General features: G+C 41.2%; 1 protein-coding gene across 1 annotated transcript in view; it reads left to right on the forward strand.

Moving 5' to 3' along the window:
- The window catches only part of LAMA2 (laminin subunit alpha 2), a 703,642-nt gene that overhangs the window by 427,466 nt on the left and 260,232 nt on the right, over positions 1 to 15,944 (forward strand). Inside the window, exons 17-18 of the mRNA XM_054974995.1 lie at positions 2,070 to 2,197; positions 5,466 to 5,552. Of these exons, the coding sequence (XP_054830970.1) occupies positions 2,070 to 2,197; positions 5,466 to 5,552 (215 nt within the window). The remainder of the gene's footprint in view (positions 1 to 2,069; positions 2,198 to 5,465; positions 5,553 to 15,944) is intronic.

Raw genomic sequence — 15,944 nt, forward strand, 5'->3', positions numbered from 1 at the left:
CCATGTGAAGATCAAATTTATTGTGCTGTATTCATGTTATCTGCAATGCAAATGAAGGCCCATGTTGGTAAAAAGTATAGTTGGAAAAGAGTTCTGAACAATCACATGACAACATGAGGCTAAGTTCAGACTTTTTGATTAACAAAACCTGGTTTAGTAGTCAACTGTTCCCTGCAGGATAATACACTTGTCTCTTACTCCTTCTCATTTGGACTAATGCACTCCTTCCTACTCTATTTTCATAGTAGTGAGTAGGGTTGCCAGCTCCAAGTTGGGAAATTCTTGGAGATCTGGGGTGTGAAACCTGGAGAAGGTGGGGTTTGGGGAGTGAAAGAACCTTGGCATGGCATAATTCCATATAGTTCACCCCCAAAAGTAGCCATTTTCTCCAGGTGAACTGATCTCTGTGGCCTAGAGACCAGTTGTAATTCCAGGAGATCTCCAGCCACTACCTGGAGGCTGGCAACCCTAGTAGTGAGTGATAACAATGGTTTACTGGACCAACATAATCCTGGTGCCTACTAGAAGATACTCAACAGAAGTACTTTTATATCTACAATTTTCTCCTGCTTTGCTATTTTTCTGCATACTTCTATATCCATGTAGTATCTGTGGAGTATCTTAGATATTTTTGCTTTTCTGGATGACTTCAATGCATATGGAATTCAGTACAGCAGAGAATAGGAATGTGTGTGGTAACTAGCTGAACTAGTTGTGGGTACACATTGTTCTTTTGAAAATAATGCAGTGACAAAAATTTGCCCTCAGATATAACTTAAGTCTCTGTTTACCGGTGTGATATAGGAAAAAGCCACTCAGGACAGGAGAGTCTACATGCTGCTATGGTAACTTATGAATCAGATTTTAGTAGGAAAATGCCCAGCGTAAAAGAAGATGGCATAAAATATTTTATATTAGTTTTTCTTTCCTTTAAAATCCAGAATTCATTGAAGATTCTGACAGGGAATTTTCCATATGAGGCATTAGAGCCAAAGGATGACACATGGTTTTTAAACTCCTGATAGCACTTGCAAATGTCATGAGTTAAAAGCTACTGCTGGCTTGAAAACTACAGCTGAAACTATAGTATTAATACTTCAAACAACATATATTTATATAATAGTATTATCTAATCAGTATTTTCAATAACGCTACTCATCTTCACCTTAAGTTATTTATAAAAACCAAATTCTCTGTGAACATTTGAATATTTACAATAGTAACTGAAAATGCTGCTTGTCAGAGTACAAGAGATGCAGAAAGAACCATTCAGGTAGACTTTGAAGTCTAATTATAAGGTTCCTTGAGTCTGATAACTTATTTCAGAGTCTGCAGATATACATGTTGTGGGCACTGATTTAACAGAAAATGGAAATAGCTATACAGAAGAGCATCCAAAAATGTCTTTTGAGTATTCATGTGCAGTCACTGTAGTCAGACCTTATAATTAAAAAAAATAGAGCTGTTTACACGTAAGCTACATAACTGAACCTGGAATGCATGAAGGTAAAAGGACATTTAAATATATCATTAATGTATTCAAAAAGTTAGTAGGAAGACCCTTTATCTGAGATTAAGAGCAAGAAAAATGACATAAATTGGAAGATAGGCCACATGATTGCTTTCCCCCATGAAGTAAGAATGTCCTTCTCAGTCATTACATTGATGTGAGCCTTGGCTTAGGGACTGAAAGGTCTCAATTGCCTGGTGGATGGTTTCTCTAAGGACTTAGATAGAGATAATATATCCCTGTAGATCCATATCTTTTAAAGCTGAATATTGATTTATTAAAATGTACTCTAGATGGGTTTGCCTTTGACAAGGATTCTTGAGCTGCAACTGATAAAGAAAGCAGCAGGCTACTCCTTGAGTTGAGGAAAATGGGACAATGTCGTCAGTCTCCCTAAAATCAGCCCTGTATCTATTTATTCTTTTATACTAATTAGATAGCTGTGTGCGAGCTCATACATCCAGTAAGGGGAAGATAGACTATATATCTGACTGAATTTTACAATTCTTGTGTTTAATAAGGTTTGTAAAAAGGTTTGTATCTTCTCCTACCTGTTTAGGACTGCAAGCACAACACAGGTGGCCCATATTGTGATAGATGTCTTCCTGGTTTCTATGGAGATGCTACTAAAGGGAAACCTGATGATTGTCAGCTGTGTGCCTGTCCACTGAATATCCCTTCAAACAAGTAAGTACTAAACTATATGACATAAAATTTATGTTAAGTTGTCACTGGAACATCCTTGATCAGTTATTGGCAAATAGTGAAAAAATAGATCTTATAATAATAATATACAAAGAAAATACCATTCTAACATTGTCTTGCATGGGTTCTTGAAAAAAAAGATTAGTATCATTGACTTACAGCACAGATTAAACCTTATTTAGATAGATCCATATTAAAAACAATGTCTCTGAGATCCCGTTTCTGAAAATAGCCCTCTGTGCCACTCTACAGAAAAGTTCCATAGTTCAGAGGGAAATGTCTGGCAACTTGGCTTTCTAGCAAGGAAGCTATATCCATATGACTAGGGAAAACACTAAAGTATGAATAGGAATGACCAAATTATTGATCTTGTGAGCCAGATTCTTCAGAGCTGTTTGTTAGTCAGTTTCTCAATGAATTTATAATACATTTTCCCAAGTAGTCTGTTCTTCATTGGCAGGATACCAGAACAGGAAAAGGGCCTCTCAGAACCATGCAGGATTTAAGACTGAGAGACAATCAACAAGGCTACCGCCTTCCAGGGAAAAGATTTGTGTCATGCCTCTGGCTCAGGAAACATAGCAAGCACAGGTTACTCATAAGAAGGTCAATATGAAGTAGCTGAACCAGCAAGGCTCTCAGCCAGGACTGAAGCTTAAACAAGGAAGCTTAAGGAAGCAGCCTCACCTATTCTTTATGATGTTTCTGGCACCTCATCCTGCAGTGTCTTAGTTGGGCCATAAGCCGGTGAGGAGGAGCAGTTTTCCTTAATTGTATGAGCACCTCTTTGTGCAGGACTACATCCTCAAGGGACCCAAAGGTCAGGCCCATGTTGAGGATGTTCCCAAAGTATGTTGCTTTGCTGAATCCCCTAAAACTAGGGGCTCAAGTAGGGTTGCCTGCTCCAAGTTGGGAAATTCCTGGAGATCTGGGGGAAGGGGGTGAAACCTGGAGAAACCTGGAGAAAGTGGGGTTTGGGGAGGGAAAGGACCTTGGCATGGCATAATTCCATAGAGTCCACCCTCAAAAGTAGCCATTTTCTCCAGGTGAACTGATCTCTGTGGCCTGGAGACCAGTTGTAATTCCAGGAGATCTCCAGCCACTACCTGAAGGCTGGCAAACCTAAGCTCAAGGTCTTGGGGAGTCCAAAGATGGATCCAGTTTCCAGATCTTGCTGCTGCCCTTCAGATGAGGAATTTGTTGAAGGGTCCAGTCCTAGATGGGTCCTGAGAGTCCACAATTCTATATGACAGAAGAAGCACAAACAATATTGCTTGCAGGTGCCCTTCCCCTGAAAAATTCAGTACAAGAGTGATGTGTGTATGGTTTTCCTGCACCTATCTACTCAACAAATAAGAGGAGATACCAGAGATACAGAGTCCTCTTGGCTAACCTCATAGGAGGATTACCTGCAATAAGCTGCTGGTGACTTTCATCTGGCCCCTTTCTTCAATGAATGTGTGGTGAAATGAGAGGTACACCTCCTAGTAAGAATCACAAAAAAATCAAGACATGGATTAGATGTTGTTCATGGGCTGTCAAATGACTATGCCTGGCCTACAGTACGTTATTAACCACATCTAGAAGTGTGTAAGTGATCCTCATACATACAAGGTTATACTTCACAACCTTGAACTTTTTTTAATTCACCAATAGAACTATGTCTTTATTATTTTTCCAGTTCATATACTACACTTAGTATCTGAAATAATTTTATAATTCTGTAGATGTTCATTTCAGTGATGGAATAACAACAGTTCCAACCCTTGTTTATATTTATTCTTCTACTCTGCCCACTTTTAACCAAACATTATCCTAAGCCTCCAGTTTACTGTTGTGTCATTTGGCAAATGGAATGCCTGTGTAGTGAAAATAAATCTGAAGGTGAAATAAAAGAAAGAATAATTGAAGATGGATCTTTTTAAAGTAGAGTGACAGATACCCTGTTGTTTCAAACTGATTGTATCTTCCAGCGTCTGAGCAGATTACCCCATTACAGTATGTCAATCAGATACTAAAGGGGGGGGGGGAAACATGGAAAACAAATGCTATGAGGCAGAGGTACACAGCTAGAGTAAAATACAATCCTAGGGGATTGTAAACATGCAAATGACCGGGCTGCTGAGATACAACTGTGTTACTGCTATTATATATACATATATATTTTTAAGTACAAAGAGGAAAGCCTGAAATGAAACTATAAAGCTACAGCTCTGAGTTATGAAGCCAACTTCAAATTTCAGTTAGGTGATGTAATGACAGCTGCTATAGCATAGCAGTCAAGTGGTTGGGTTGTGAATCAGAACTCTGCTGGATCAAATCCCACTACTGCCATGAGCTCAGCAGGTGGCTTTGGGTAAGCCACTGCCCTCAGCCTTAGCTCCCCAGCTGCATTGAGAATAATAATAATACTGACTGTGTTCACTGCTCTGAGTGGGTCACTAATCTGTCTAAAAGAGTGGTATATACATAAAGTTGTTGTTATGAACGATTGTCAGTTGCTATTCCAGTTTCCAAGTGGTTCGTTAAAAGAACATTAGCATCCCAAAATAAGTAAGGCAGAACAGTCGTTGCACTGTGATTCCTTTCTCACAATTATATTAGAATCCTAACTTTCTCCAGTAAGTACATCCTTAAGAGTGGAGACTGACTATAATTTTCACCATTCCTAATTGTGTATAGCTTCGATAGTGATTGTTTAGGTATGTTAAGGTGCAGCTTAGAAGTCTTAACTATGATTTAGAAGACTTAACTGTAAGGCTTTGGCAGACATGTAAGCATTATCAAGCTATTTTACATTCATCTTCTTTCTTTAACGGGACAATTTTATTTCACTCTCTGAGTAATCTGAAATTCCTGAGCTTTCCATTCAATTGTCCTTCAGCTCCAGTAAGATTTAAGTTGGGCTGGAGTGCATTGCCAGGCCTTCAAGGGCTCAGGGAAACAGCTGTAGATTCCTGCTTTTAAATGGTGTAGCGACTCATTGATAGACTAAAGTCCCATAACAACATGTCATTTGGATGTTGCCACCCGTTTGAGCTATATACAGGGTCGGCAGAAATAGCAGAGCGATTCCAAAGTTCTCTACTGGCTGGAGCCAAACCTAAGCCCTGTGTGAGACCAGAAGGATTTTCTCCATGCTCAGTTTTGAAAGGAACGCTTTCTGAAGAAGGGCATTAACCATGGAGCTAATGAATTTCTTTTTGTGTTTTCTTTTTGCCCCTCTTTTTGCACTACATAAACAACGCAGTTTTAGCCCAACGTGCCATTTGGAGCAAAGTCATGGATTAATATGTGACGAATGCCCCCTTGGGTATTCTGGCTCACGTTGCGAGAGGTAAGCAAGCATCAAATAGAATTTTATTTTCCTTTTCTCATAAGACTTTATTCAATAGCTGTTTAAAAGCAAATGCCCCTTTGAATGCCAAAATTGCCACATTAATCATAAATATCTTTGTTCCCATTGTTTCCCATAATCAGAAATGTAGAACAGTAATGTCATATGAGGGTCCTGTTATAACGAGATATGGCATTTTCTGTTTCAGTTTTGTTTAGCTGCTTTGTGAGCCAAGAAAATTGTTTTTATTTAATGTTGCAGATAAATATTAAGCATCAAAGAAAGTATTTCCCATGGAAGTAATATTACTTGATGGAATTATTTTTAGTTTGTTGAGCACCTGTTAATTTTTGCTATTATTTTTATGTCTTCCAATTTTGATTTAAATATTGAAAGTGTATTTATTCAGCAATTCATTGAATTGCCTGTTCATCTCCTTGGCAAACTATGACCCATAAAATGCAATTGTGGAAGCTGCATTTTTAAAATCTTAATTATTTTAAGTTTACATTATGAAACTTTACTGCCTCTAATTTTCTACTGAAGTTGCTTATTTGGTATATGGAATTATATAGGCTCCAAATAAAATGTCAGTGTTAAATAAATTTCCAAGGGGTAGCTTGGTAAATGTACATGACTCCAAACTGATTCAGAAAAGCTAATACAGAAGTTTGACAAGGGAGCTAGTCTTTCCCTGGGCAAACTCCATGTTTGTGCATTTTCTTTTGTTGCATCTCTTCTCATTTCCTTTTATACATTGTTCTAAGAACTGAGTTGGACATTAGAGAAGACACTGGTAAATTAAGGTACATCCACAAAGTGCATTTTTAACTTTTAATGGTAATCACTGGAAGTAAACAATATTTTTAAGTTGATGTCCAAAGAGGGGTTTTAGCCAAGAAGTTTTCAGATTCCTGTTGTCAATTGGATAGCTTGCTGTGGTTTAGGTAAATGATATGATACATCACCTTAGAGGGCAAAGACATTGCACAAAATTGTCTTTATTTTTTCCTCCTGTAGTCTTAAAATTTCAGAAGGAGTACAACTTTAAATCATCTATAGTAGCTCTTCTAGAAAGAAAATATGCTATGGGTGGATTCAGATAGTGAGCTGATACATTTCAATACTTGTAGGTAGTAGCCATCAGTGATAAGGAAAAAAAACCCTTGGTTGTGATGAGATTTTCTATCACCACACAAAAGAGCTAAGACTTCCCCTCTATAACATGATAATTTCTGTCACCACTTTGAATCAAATTGCCATTTTAGGAGGCCCATATATAAACTTTGCCAGTCAGCCACTTTATGTTAGTGAATGTGTTTTACTCTGAAAACCTCTATCAGCTGCCTCTGTGTCTAAGGCGTCACAGAATCTACTCCTATGGCACTATTTAAACATTTCCACAGTACAGCTGTACTGCCCAGACCTGGATAGCCCAGGCAAGCCCGATCTCCTCAGATCTCAGAAGCTAAGCAGGGTTGGCCTTAGGGTTACCAGTTCCCTGGTGGGAGTGGGAGATCCCCCACTCCCACCCTCCATCCCTTGCCACCACTCACCTGGTGGGGGGGCGGGGGAGGCACAGGAATGGGATTTCAGAGTGCACTCTTAAGGTAGCATGATGACATTACCTCCCAGGAGTGACTTCATCATGCTGCCCTGAGAGCACTGCTGTGGTTTGCAGCAGGCTGATTTGGGCCCCAAATGGGCTGAATCGGCCCACTGTGAAGTCTGCGTGTGTGAGGAGAAAAGACAAGGTATTTGCCAGGCTCCCTCTCTCTCACCAGGAGGATAAGGGGACCAGGCAACCCTAATTGGCCTTGCTTAGTAATTGGAAGAGAGACCTCCAGCGAAGACCAGGGTTGCAGAGGCAGGCAATGGCAAACCATCTCTGTTAGTCTCTTGCCTTGAGAACTCCAGTATGAGTTGCCATAAGTCAGCTATGACTTGTTGGCACTCTCCAGCACAACCTCATAGCCATTCACTGTACATCAGACAGGAGATTCGTACAAAGAAGAACAATCAATGATGGCCAACATATCGGTTTGATCACAGGCCCTAACAAGCCCCAGTGATGGCTGCCAGTGATGACCTCCCCCCAACCCTGGCAAAATAAAATTTGAATAGTAAAGGCCCACACATTTGGTTCAGCTCTTTTGGTGAAAGGTCTTGCAGCCGTATGAAATGCATCCAATGTGTACTCAGCTTCCATGATGCTTCTGTAAGATCCAAATATCACCTATACCATGGTGCAAATGAACCTGATAGGACTAACTATGTTTACTGTTCTAAGCAGGGTTATATTTTTGTATTTATTTGTTTATTTAGAACATTTGTATCTTGCCCATTTATCTTATAAGAAATTCCCAAGATGTATTGCAATAAGTTAAAAACCACTAAAAGTATGATGATTCTTTAGAAAAAAACAGCTATACAAAAAGTAACATACCATTCCCACACAGAATAAAAAAGAGAAATAGCAGAATCAATAGAAGTGTCATAGAACCTGTTAATTATCCATTTTGTAGTTTAACATTAACTATGAAGACCTTCTTAAAGAGGGGTATCTTCTACAGTCTGCAGAATGCCTGTGAGAATGGGGCAACAGACTTCCTTGTTAGAACATTCCAGAATTACAAAGCTGCTCTGAAAAAAGCCTTGTCTGTCATACCTATCCACCCTGACCTGAATAACTCAGGCAAGTCTGATCTCATCAGATCTCGGAAGCTAAGCAGAGTCAGCCATGGTTATTAATTGGATGGGAGACCTCCAACGAAGATGAGGGTCACAGAGGCAGGCAATGGCAAACCACCTCTGTTAGTCTCTTGCCATGAAAATCCCACCAGGGTCACCATAAGTCAGCTAAGAGTTGATGGCAATCTCTACCACCACCACATAGCTATTCAATGTATAACAAACAGGAGAGTTGTACAAAGAACAACCAATGATGGCCCCAGTGCCTGGGCTACTTGGGAGGCCACCTGTGAGATATTTTAAACATCATTTTGAATTTGGCCCAGAAACTAACCGGAAACCAGTATACATGGAACAAAGGATGGGCAACATGCTCTGAGCAGCAGGGGCAGTTGCAGGTTGGTGGGGGGGGAGGCTTGGCAAGGAGTGTTCAGGGGGCCCCCTATGTCCAGTAAATGCCCTCACCTGTGCATCCTTCCTGTGCTCACTTGCAAGCTCTCCTACCCTCTGCAGTCACAGCTGCACAAACTGCCTACACACCATTCCCCTGATGTTGCTGGGTAGTGGGTGCCATGGCCACCAAGAATGCTCATGCTTTGTGCACCCCTACATGCCCTTCTCCAGCAGTGCTAGGCAGCATATGCAGCTGGGAGTAGAGGTGACCAAGCATTCACAAGTAGAGATGGGCACGAACTGAAATATGAACCAAAGTTCATCACGAACTGGGCTGGTTCATGGTTCGTGAGCCAGCAGTTTGTCAGAGCTAGCAGCAGTTCCCTTCCACTTTGTTTCCAAAGGGCTGTGCAAAACGCTTGGTTTTCATTCCCTTTGGCAAAGCCTGAAACATGCCTGGAAGGGAGGGGAAAGCAGCTATTCAATCCTTTCCTGGCTTTTAAAGCCAGGAGGAAAGTGCAGTAATGTTACAATGTTGCAACATTGCAACACTTTCTTGACTTTGAAAAAAAAAAAGAGTGTGTATGTGTGCATACCCCAAAGGAGAAAAGGAAAACCAGCCATTTAGCCCTTCCCTGGCTTTTAAAGCCAGCAGGGAATAAGCAAACTCCTGCGAACATGGGAAACAGAACAGCCAGCAGGTAGCAGCAGGGAAAGGGACATTTATACCCTGAATCAGCTGCTTGTCGGGGATCTCCAAAAGCAGCTGATCCATGCCTGCCATGGTGAAATGCCCCTTTCTGTGCCGCTATGAAGCGTCAGGGAAAGGGGCATTTCAACCCCCCCCCGATCAGCTGTTTGTCGGAGATCTCCCCGACAAGCAGCTGATCCAAGCTGGAATGATGAAATACCCCTTTCCCTGCCACTTCACAGCAGTAGGGAAAGGGGCATTTAAACTCCACGAACCATGAACTGGTTCAGGAATTGAGGCAAGTTTGTGAAAGTTCGTGGTTCGTGAAACAGGACAAACCACGAACTGCATGGTTCATTTCCCCCCCAGTTCATGCACACCTCTGCTCGCAAGCAGGCAGTGAAATGCAGGCATCAGAAGGGATGCATGAGTAGGGAGCCAGCAGTTGCCCCAACAGAAACCACAGAGGCCTGGCAGCTGCCCCACCACACCATGTACTGCAGCTGAAATTGTACTGCAAGTCTATGGTTGACAGCAAATTCTAAAAGAACTATATTTCAACTTTAAAATGTGAAAGGCCTGTTATTTGAACAGGACAGTAATGCAATGGGGGCATATCCACTGAAGGCATTTATTTATTTATTTATTTTCATACTTTTATTCTGCCCTTCCTGTGAGCGGGCTCAGGGCAGATTACAACAGTTTAAAACACATCATATATTGTGAGTGGTCAGGAAATTCTTGGGGTATGTATAAATAGAGGGCAAAATTAGAAGGCCTGTATTCTTTTAAAATGTAGACTTTTAACCATGCTTCCTTAACAGCTGAGAAACCCGCCTGAATGCCATCTTAGGAATGAAGCTGAAAACACCACACGTAAATAGTCTGCCATTTTTTTCTTTGTATATAAATGTGGAGTTATATTTGGCTGAAAACACCTGCCACAAAGAAGGCTTAGGAATTCTCCTGCTTATTTTGATGGCTGCTACGTCTGTGTACTATTTCTGTCAGTCTTTTCCTGTCTCATGGCAAGTCATCACCCTTCTCTCAAACCTAAGGGCTGGGGAGTTAATGAATGCAAGAACAAATCAGCTGAAGAGTACTTTTGTGACAGTTTGTCAATTTAGGGGTCACTGCCAGCTCTCATCAGCAACAAGTGGTATTTATAAGTGGAGTGTAATCCATAGATTAGCAACAGGGAAGGAATTTGAGTAAGTGGTAGATTTCTTTTAATTGTAACAGTTGCATGAAAAAATGCCCAAGGCTATTTATTATAACAAACACACCAGCATTTTGAAAACCTTCTTTGTAAACTATTATGAAATGAGTAATATCTTCAAGAATTTACATCAAATCTTTTCTTATTTTAGCTTTTGCATACTGCTCTGTGTCATACATAGTTGTTGAATTAACTACCTTAAAATATAGTGCTCTATATACCATTCTGCCTTAGAAAAGCTATGCATGATTTCTCACTCCTACAGCGGTCATTAAAACTGCTTTTGCAGCTATATAATGCTAGTAAGTTAAAACACTTTCTAAAAAAAAATTATTAAAGAAAAAATCAAGTAGCATTGTTCCACTGATTTATGTGCAGTATGGTGAACTGTGCTGGAGTTTGTATTGTTGGATTAGCCATTGATGAATTTTTCTTCCTCTTTTGGCTTCCTGCAGATACTATTTAGAAATATCAACTACTTTGTTCACCTTTCCTCTAGTTCGGTGTAGCCAGTTTCCAGCTGCCTCCTCCCCCTTCTGCTATCATTCTCGTCTCCAACAAATTCAGAGTGGTTCTGACTTTCTAACTACTAAGATAGCATCCTTCTTTCAATCCCTGAAATGGTTCATTGCTTTCTGGCAAGGCCAGATCGAGGCGGGGCAGGGAGGTAGTCTGCCCCCAGCGCCGCCAAAGAGGGGGTGCCGGGTGCAGCTGCCAGCCGCTGGGAGCAGGCCAGCGGCAGTGTGGGCAGCTGAGTGGCTGCCCACGCCATTCACCTGCCCAGGAGGACAGGGAGCACCGGCAAGCTGGCCACTCCCTCTGCCAGGCAGGTGAATGGCACAGAGAACTGGGAGGCTGCCCGCGTCACTCGCCTGTCCCACTAAGGAGGCAGCCAGCTTGCCACGCACTCCTTGTCCTGCTGGGCAGGCGAATGGCGTGGGCAGCCTCCCAGCTCTCCGTGCCATTCACCTGCCCGGCTGAGGGGGCGGCCGGCTTGCCACACGTTCTCTGTCCTGCTGGGCAAGTGAGTAGCACAGATGGCTGGGAGGCCGCCTATGCCATTCGCCTGCCCAGCAGGACAGGGAGCGCGTGGCAAGCCAGCCGGCCCATCAGCCGGGCAGGTGAGTGGCATCATCACGCAGCGTCGGGAGTGCTCATGCGGGCAGCTGGAATTGGGTTGTCCCGTGTGCCGGGAACCCAAGATCCGGCCCTGCTTTCTGGAAAAAAACACAAGATATAAATTTTGAGGTTTTATCAACTCTTATCTCTATTTATTCATCCTATCATTTTTCTGAACAAGCACATCTGAATATTTCAAGATATTTATGGATTGTGAGCCAACGTAAGTTTAGCCAAAGAAGTCCTTGAACTCACTCAAGAGCTGATAGAAACAGAGAAATTCAAAGGGCTAGAAATTGTTGCTGCTTTCTGTGACAAGGAACTAGTTCAAAGATTTAAAGAAAGGTATAATGCTATCTTAGTAGCGAGAAAGAAACTTCTGAATTTTCTGAACTGGGGTAAGATTGTGGAAGAATGGGAACAGCAAAAAGAGTTTCTAGCAACCTAAAGATGACCCTGTGGTCCTCATGGATCTTATGGTGAGAGATCTGTGGCAATTTGTGGATGCCATTTTCAGTGAGTAAAAACAAAATCTGTAGTTATGTTATTCCATTTAAGCTGCACTCATCAAAAAAGTTATGCTTTTTAAGGTATATATTGGATTTTGTGCCTTTAACACCTTCCCCTCCCTTGCTAGAAGAGAACATAATAAATGGTGTAAAGATTTCTGTTCAGTAGTTTAAAGTCTGATGAGATTTCCTCTTTCATATTGAATAATAATCATTTGCACAAGTAATCCACCTTGAATAGCATAATCTGATTCTTCATGATTTTCTGCTATGCCTCTGCAACATAAATGTAGCAATTTGCACGGATGTACCCAAGGAAGAAAATAAAGCCTTATAGCTGCCACAGCTAGGGTTGCCAACTGTCTGGAGAAAAAAAATGTCTTTCCCCCATTAATAGAGACTTAATGGGATGTTATTTACAAGTATCATTTTTTCTAATTTAAAAAAACATTTTTTTCAGAAGAAAAAATCAAATAGCACACAAGTGGGGCTGTGTGCAAACCAAATAAACAAATAAATGCATCACTTAGGTTGCTGAAATGAGGAAAAACCTCCATTGTGGCAGCACCTCTGGTCATTTACCTCCATGTCATGGCAAGCTTCGGTTGCTCATTTCCACACATTAAACCTCTGTTAAAGGGACAGTACATTTTTCTTCAGGCATGTTGACAACCATACTTCCAGTATTCTACTGAAAATGGACATTGGCTGCTATTGTTTATGCTGGCAGAGTGGAATCTGTCTCTGTCTGTGGTGAAATTATTTGCTTTGGAAAATATAGTGAAATTCAGTTAAGTTTTATACCTGATGACGACTCTATTGGGACTGTACCTCTATGGTGCATTCAGCCAATTAGAGTTCGTAGGATGGAGGAACTGGAATCCAGGAACTAATTAAAATGCTTTCTGGCAAGCTAAGCAACTGTACAGGCTAATCTATGAGTTTCTGTTCTTCAAGGGACAGAAGCTGACTGTATTCACGCCCCCTCCCCAAGGTGGAGAGCCTCTGTTCCATTCTCCTGAGTGTGCTCCTTTTCCATGTTAGTTGGATAGGCATCAGAGGGGATGACCTTCTGTCCTTCTGTCCTTGCAAAGAACTCTTGAACCCCTTGTATACCCCCCTTGGGGGTTCCTGGACCCCATCTTGAGAAATGTTGCTCAAGGACATAGCTACAGCCATAAGGAAACTATGCACTTTTTTGAGCTTTTCTAAAATAATTTGGAAAAAATATTTGTTTCTTTTCCATATACTGTTTTGTTCTATTTGTATATAGGATTTTCATGAACCAGAAGAGAATAACAGAGCCAGAAAAGTTCCTAGAGGGAACGTTTAGGATGTACTGAAATGAGATTATATAGTTGGTTTACAGGAAGAGTAGAGAAGGGAAAACAGAGAGGAAAAGAGGAGCAATAGGAGTGGGTTCATTTTTTTTCTACATCAAAATATATTCTGCCTTCATTGACATATGCACACATATATACACAGCCTAAAGTCACTCCAAGACACTTAGAAAATGCCAGCAGACCAAGGTTTATATTAATTTTAATTGGCAGTGTCTGATGAATATACAAAAAAAGTGATCAAAGTGAATTGTCATCAATAGAAGAGTTGTTTGTGGTCGCAAATCCTTGGAGTATTCTTCTTGTGATTGTCTTTGTGCTTTGTGCTTTTCTACTTTTCTACTGACATTACTGGATAAAAGGCGGATATGTAAATGAAACAGGGAAAAGAACAAAATGAACCCAGATTAGTGAAGGAGAAAATTATTAGTAATTGAAAAAGCCATGCATCTCCCCTCAATATATATACTTAAAAAATCATACAGGATTGGTCAAGTGAGAAGATCTATAGGTTCTATGTAATCTATATTGTTTGTGTGTCAGCAAAAGCCCATATCATGCTAATTAATGCATGAACCAGTCAGTACTTTTATTTAGTTAGTTTGAATATTTCTATTCTACTTCAGTGTCCTTTAAATAGCTTACAATTAGAAGCCACAGTATACAACATTGGTCATTAAAGAACAAGTCATTAGACATAAGCAAAATAAAAACTATCCATAAAAGGGAGCAGATCACTTAAAAGCTAATAAGCCCCTAATTAAAAGCCTAGGGAAAATATGTGTTTTAGCCTGATACCTGAAAGAAAGTTAGGGCATTCCATTGACAAGGTGCCACCAGAGAAAATGCCTTGTCTTTAGTCACCATCTACCTCACATCTGAAGGTGGGTGCCAAGAGAGCAGGGCTTGGGAGGCAGATTTTAATTGGCAGACTGGATAGGAAAAGAAGAAACAGTCCTTCAGTCCCCAAGCCATTTATGTTCTTAAGCAACTTTTCTACTGACCAACAACACCTCAGTCTTTTCTGGATTTTGTTTCAGTTTATTGGCCCTCATTCATCCCATTACCGTCTCCAGAAAGATACCACGGTCAATGTTATTGCAAACTACTGAGAGGTCCAGGAGAATTGACAGTCTCACAACAAAGGTTATCAGTCAGGAAAGCCAAGGTCATTTCTGTCCCCAAACTATGCTTGTATCTGGATTGAAATGGGTCTAGAGAATTAATCTCCTCCAAGACCTCCTGAGCTGTGTAGCTATTGTCTGCTCCAGCACCTTGCTCAAGAATGGAATATTGGGCATTTGGGTCCAGTGATGCCTTCTTCAGGAGGGGTCTCTCAATCACCTATTTCAAAGTAGGCAGAACTACATCCTCCTGCAGAAGACATTATTACCTCCTGGACCCAGTCAACTAACCTAGCCTGCCGTGATACAATTAGCCAGGAAGGGCAAGGGGCAAGACAAAGTATGGTGGACACACTTTGAAGCAGTTTGTCAGGCCTCACCAACTGAAAGTCATCTATACAAGTAAGATCAGATTGCGCTCCAGTAACATCCTGAAATTTAACCAGTCCAACAGCAGTACCTAAGTCATGGAGGACACAAGCAATTTTATTTGCAAAATGTATTTCAAAGGAATCATAGTAGGCTTGTATGCTTTCTGGACCTTGAGATAAAAGCCCCTTCACAACCTGGGAAAGCTCTGCTAGGCAGAAATGTATAAATGTCATGGTGGCTTGCTTTGCTGCCATCACGGGCACAGAGTAGGCATGATAATGAGCTTTCACTTGTGTTTAGTCATGTTTACTTGTGCTCTAACCAGCTGCCCAACTGTTTCACCATCCAAAGCTCCTCAGTAAACCAAGGGGCATTCAGGAGACTCCATGGAAGGAGAGAGAACACTCAGGGAAACTGTGTCCACAGCTCAGGTCATCTCCATATTTCACAGGTCAACTAGAACTGCAACAGGAGCACCAAACTTGCTAACTGAAAAATCTGCAAAAGACATTAATCTCCAGGGGTGGGTCATTCTAATTGTCCCCCATCCTTATAAATGTTCAGCAGTCCATGAATCTAAATGGGTTGTCCATGACAAGGGCAGAGTAGAAAATGACCCCATTACTAAACCATGTACTTTATCCCCAGAAAAAAAACAAATCAAGTGTATGACCTGCTGTGTGTGTAGGTATAAGAATGTTCTGGAACAGCCCCATGGTGGTTGTGGCAGCCATGAAGCCCTGAGCTACTTCTGTTAGGGCAGCCCGGACATGAATGTTAAAGTCTCTAAGGTCAAGAAACCTCAGGTTCTTAACACCAAGTCTGAGATTGTCTCTGTCAGCTCAGGCAGGGACACTGCTGGGCAGTGAGCTGGGTGGTACACCAAGAGAATCCCTATTCAGTTCTATGACCTTAGCAACAGATACATTTATTC

This window comes from Eublepharis macularius, chromosome 1 (assembly GCF_028583425.1).
Source record: "Eublepharis macularius isolate TG4126 chromosome 1, MPM_Emac_v1.0, whole genome shotgun sequence".
NCBI classification, from domain to species: domain Eukaryota; kingdom Metazoa; phylum Chordata; class Lepidosauria; order Squamata; family Eublepharidae; genus Eublepharis; species Eublepharis macularius.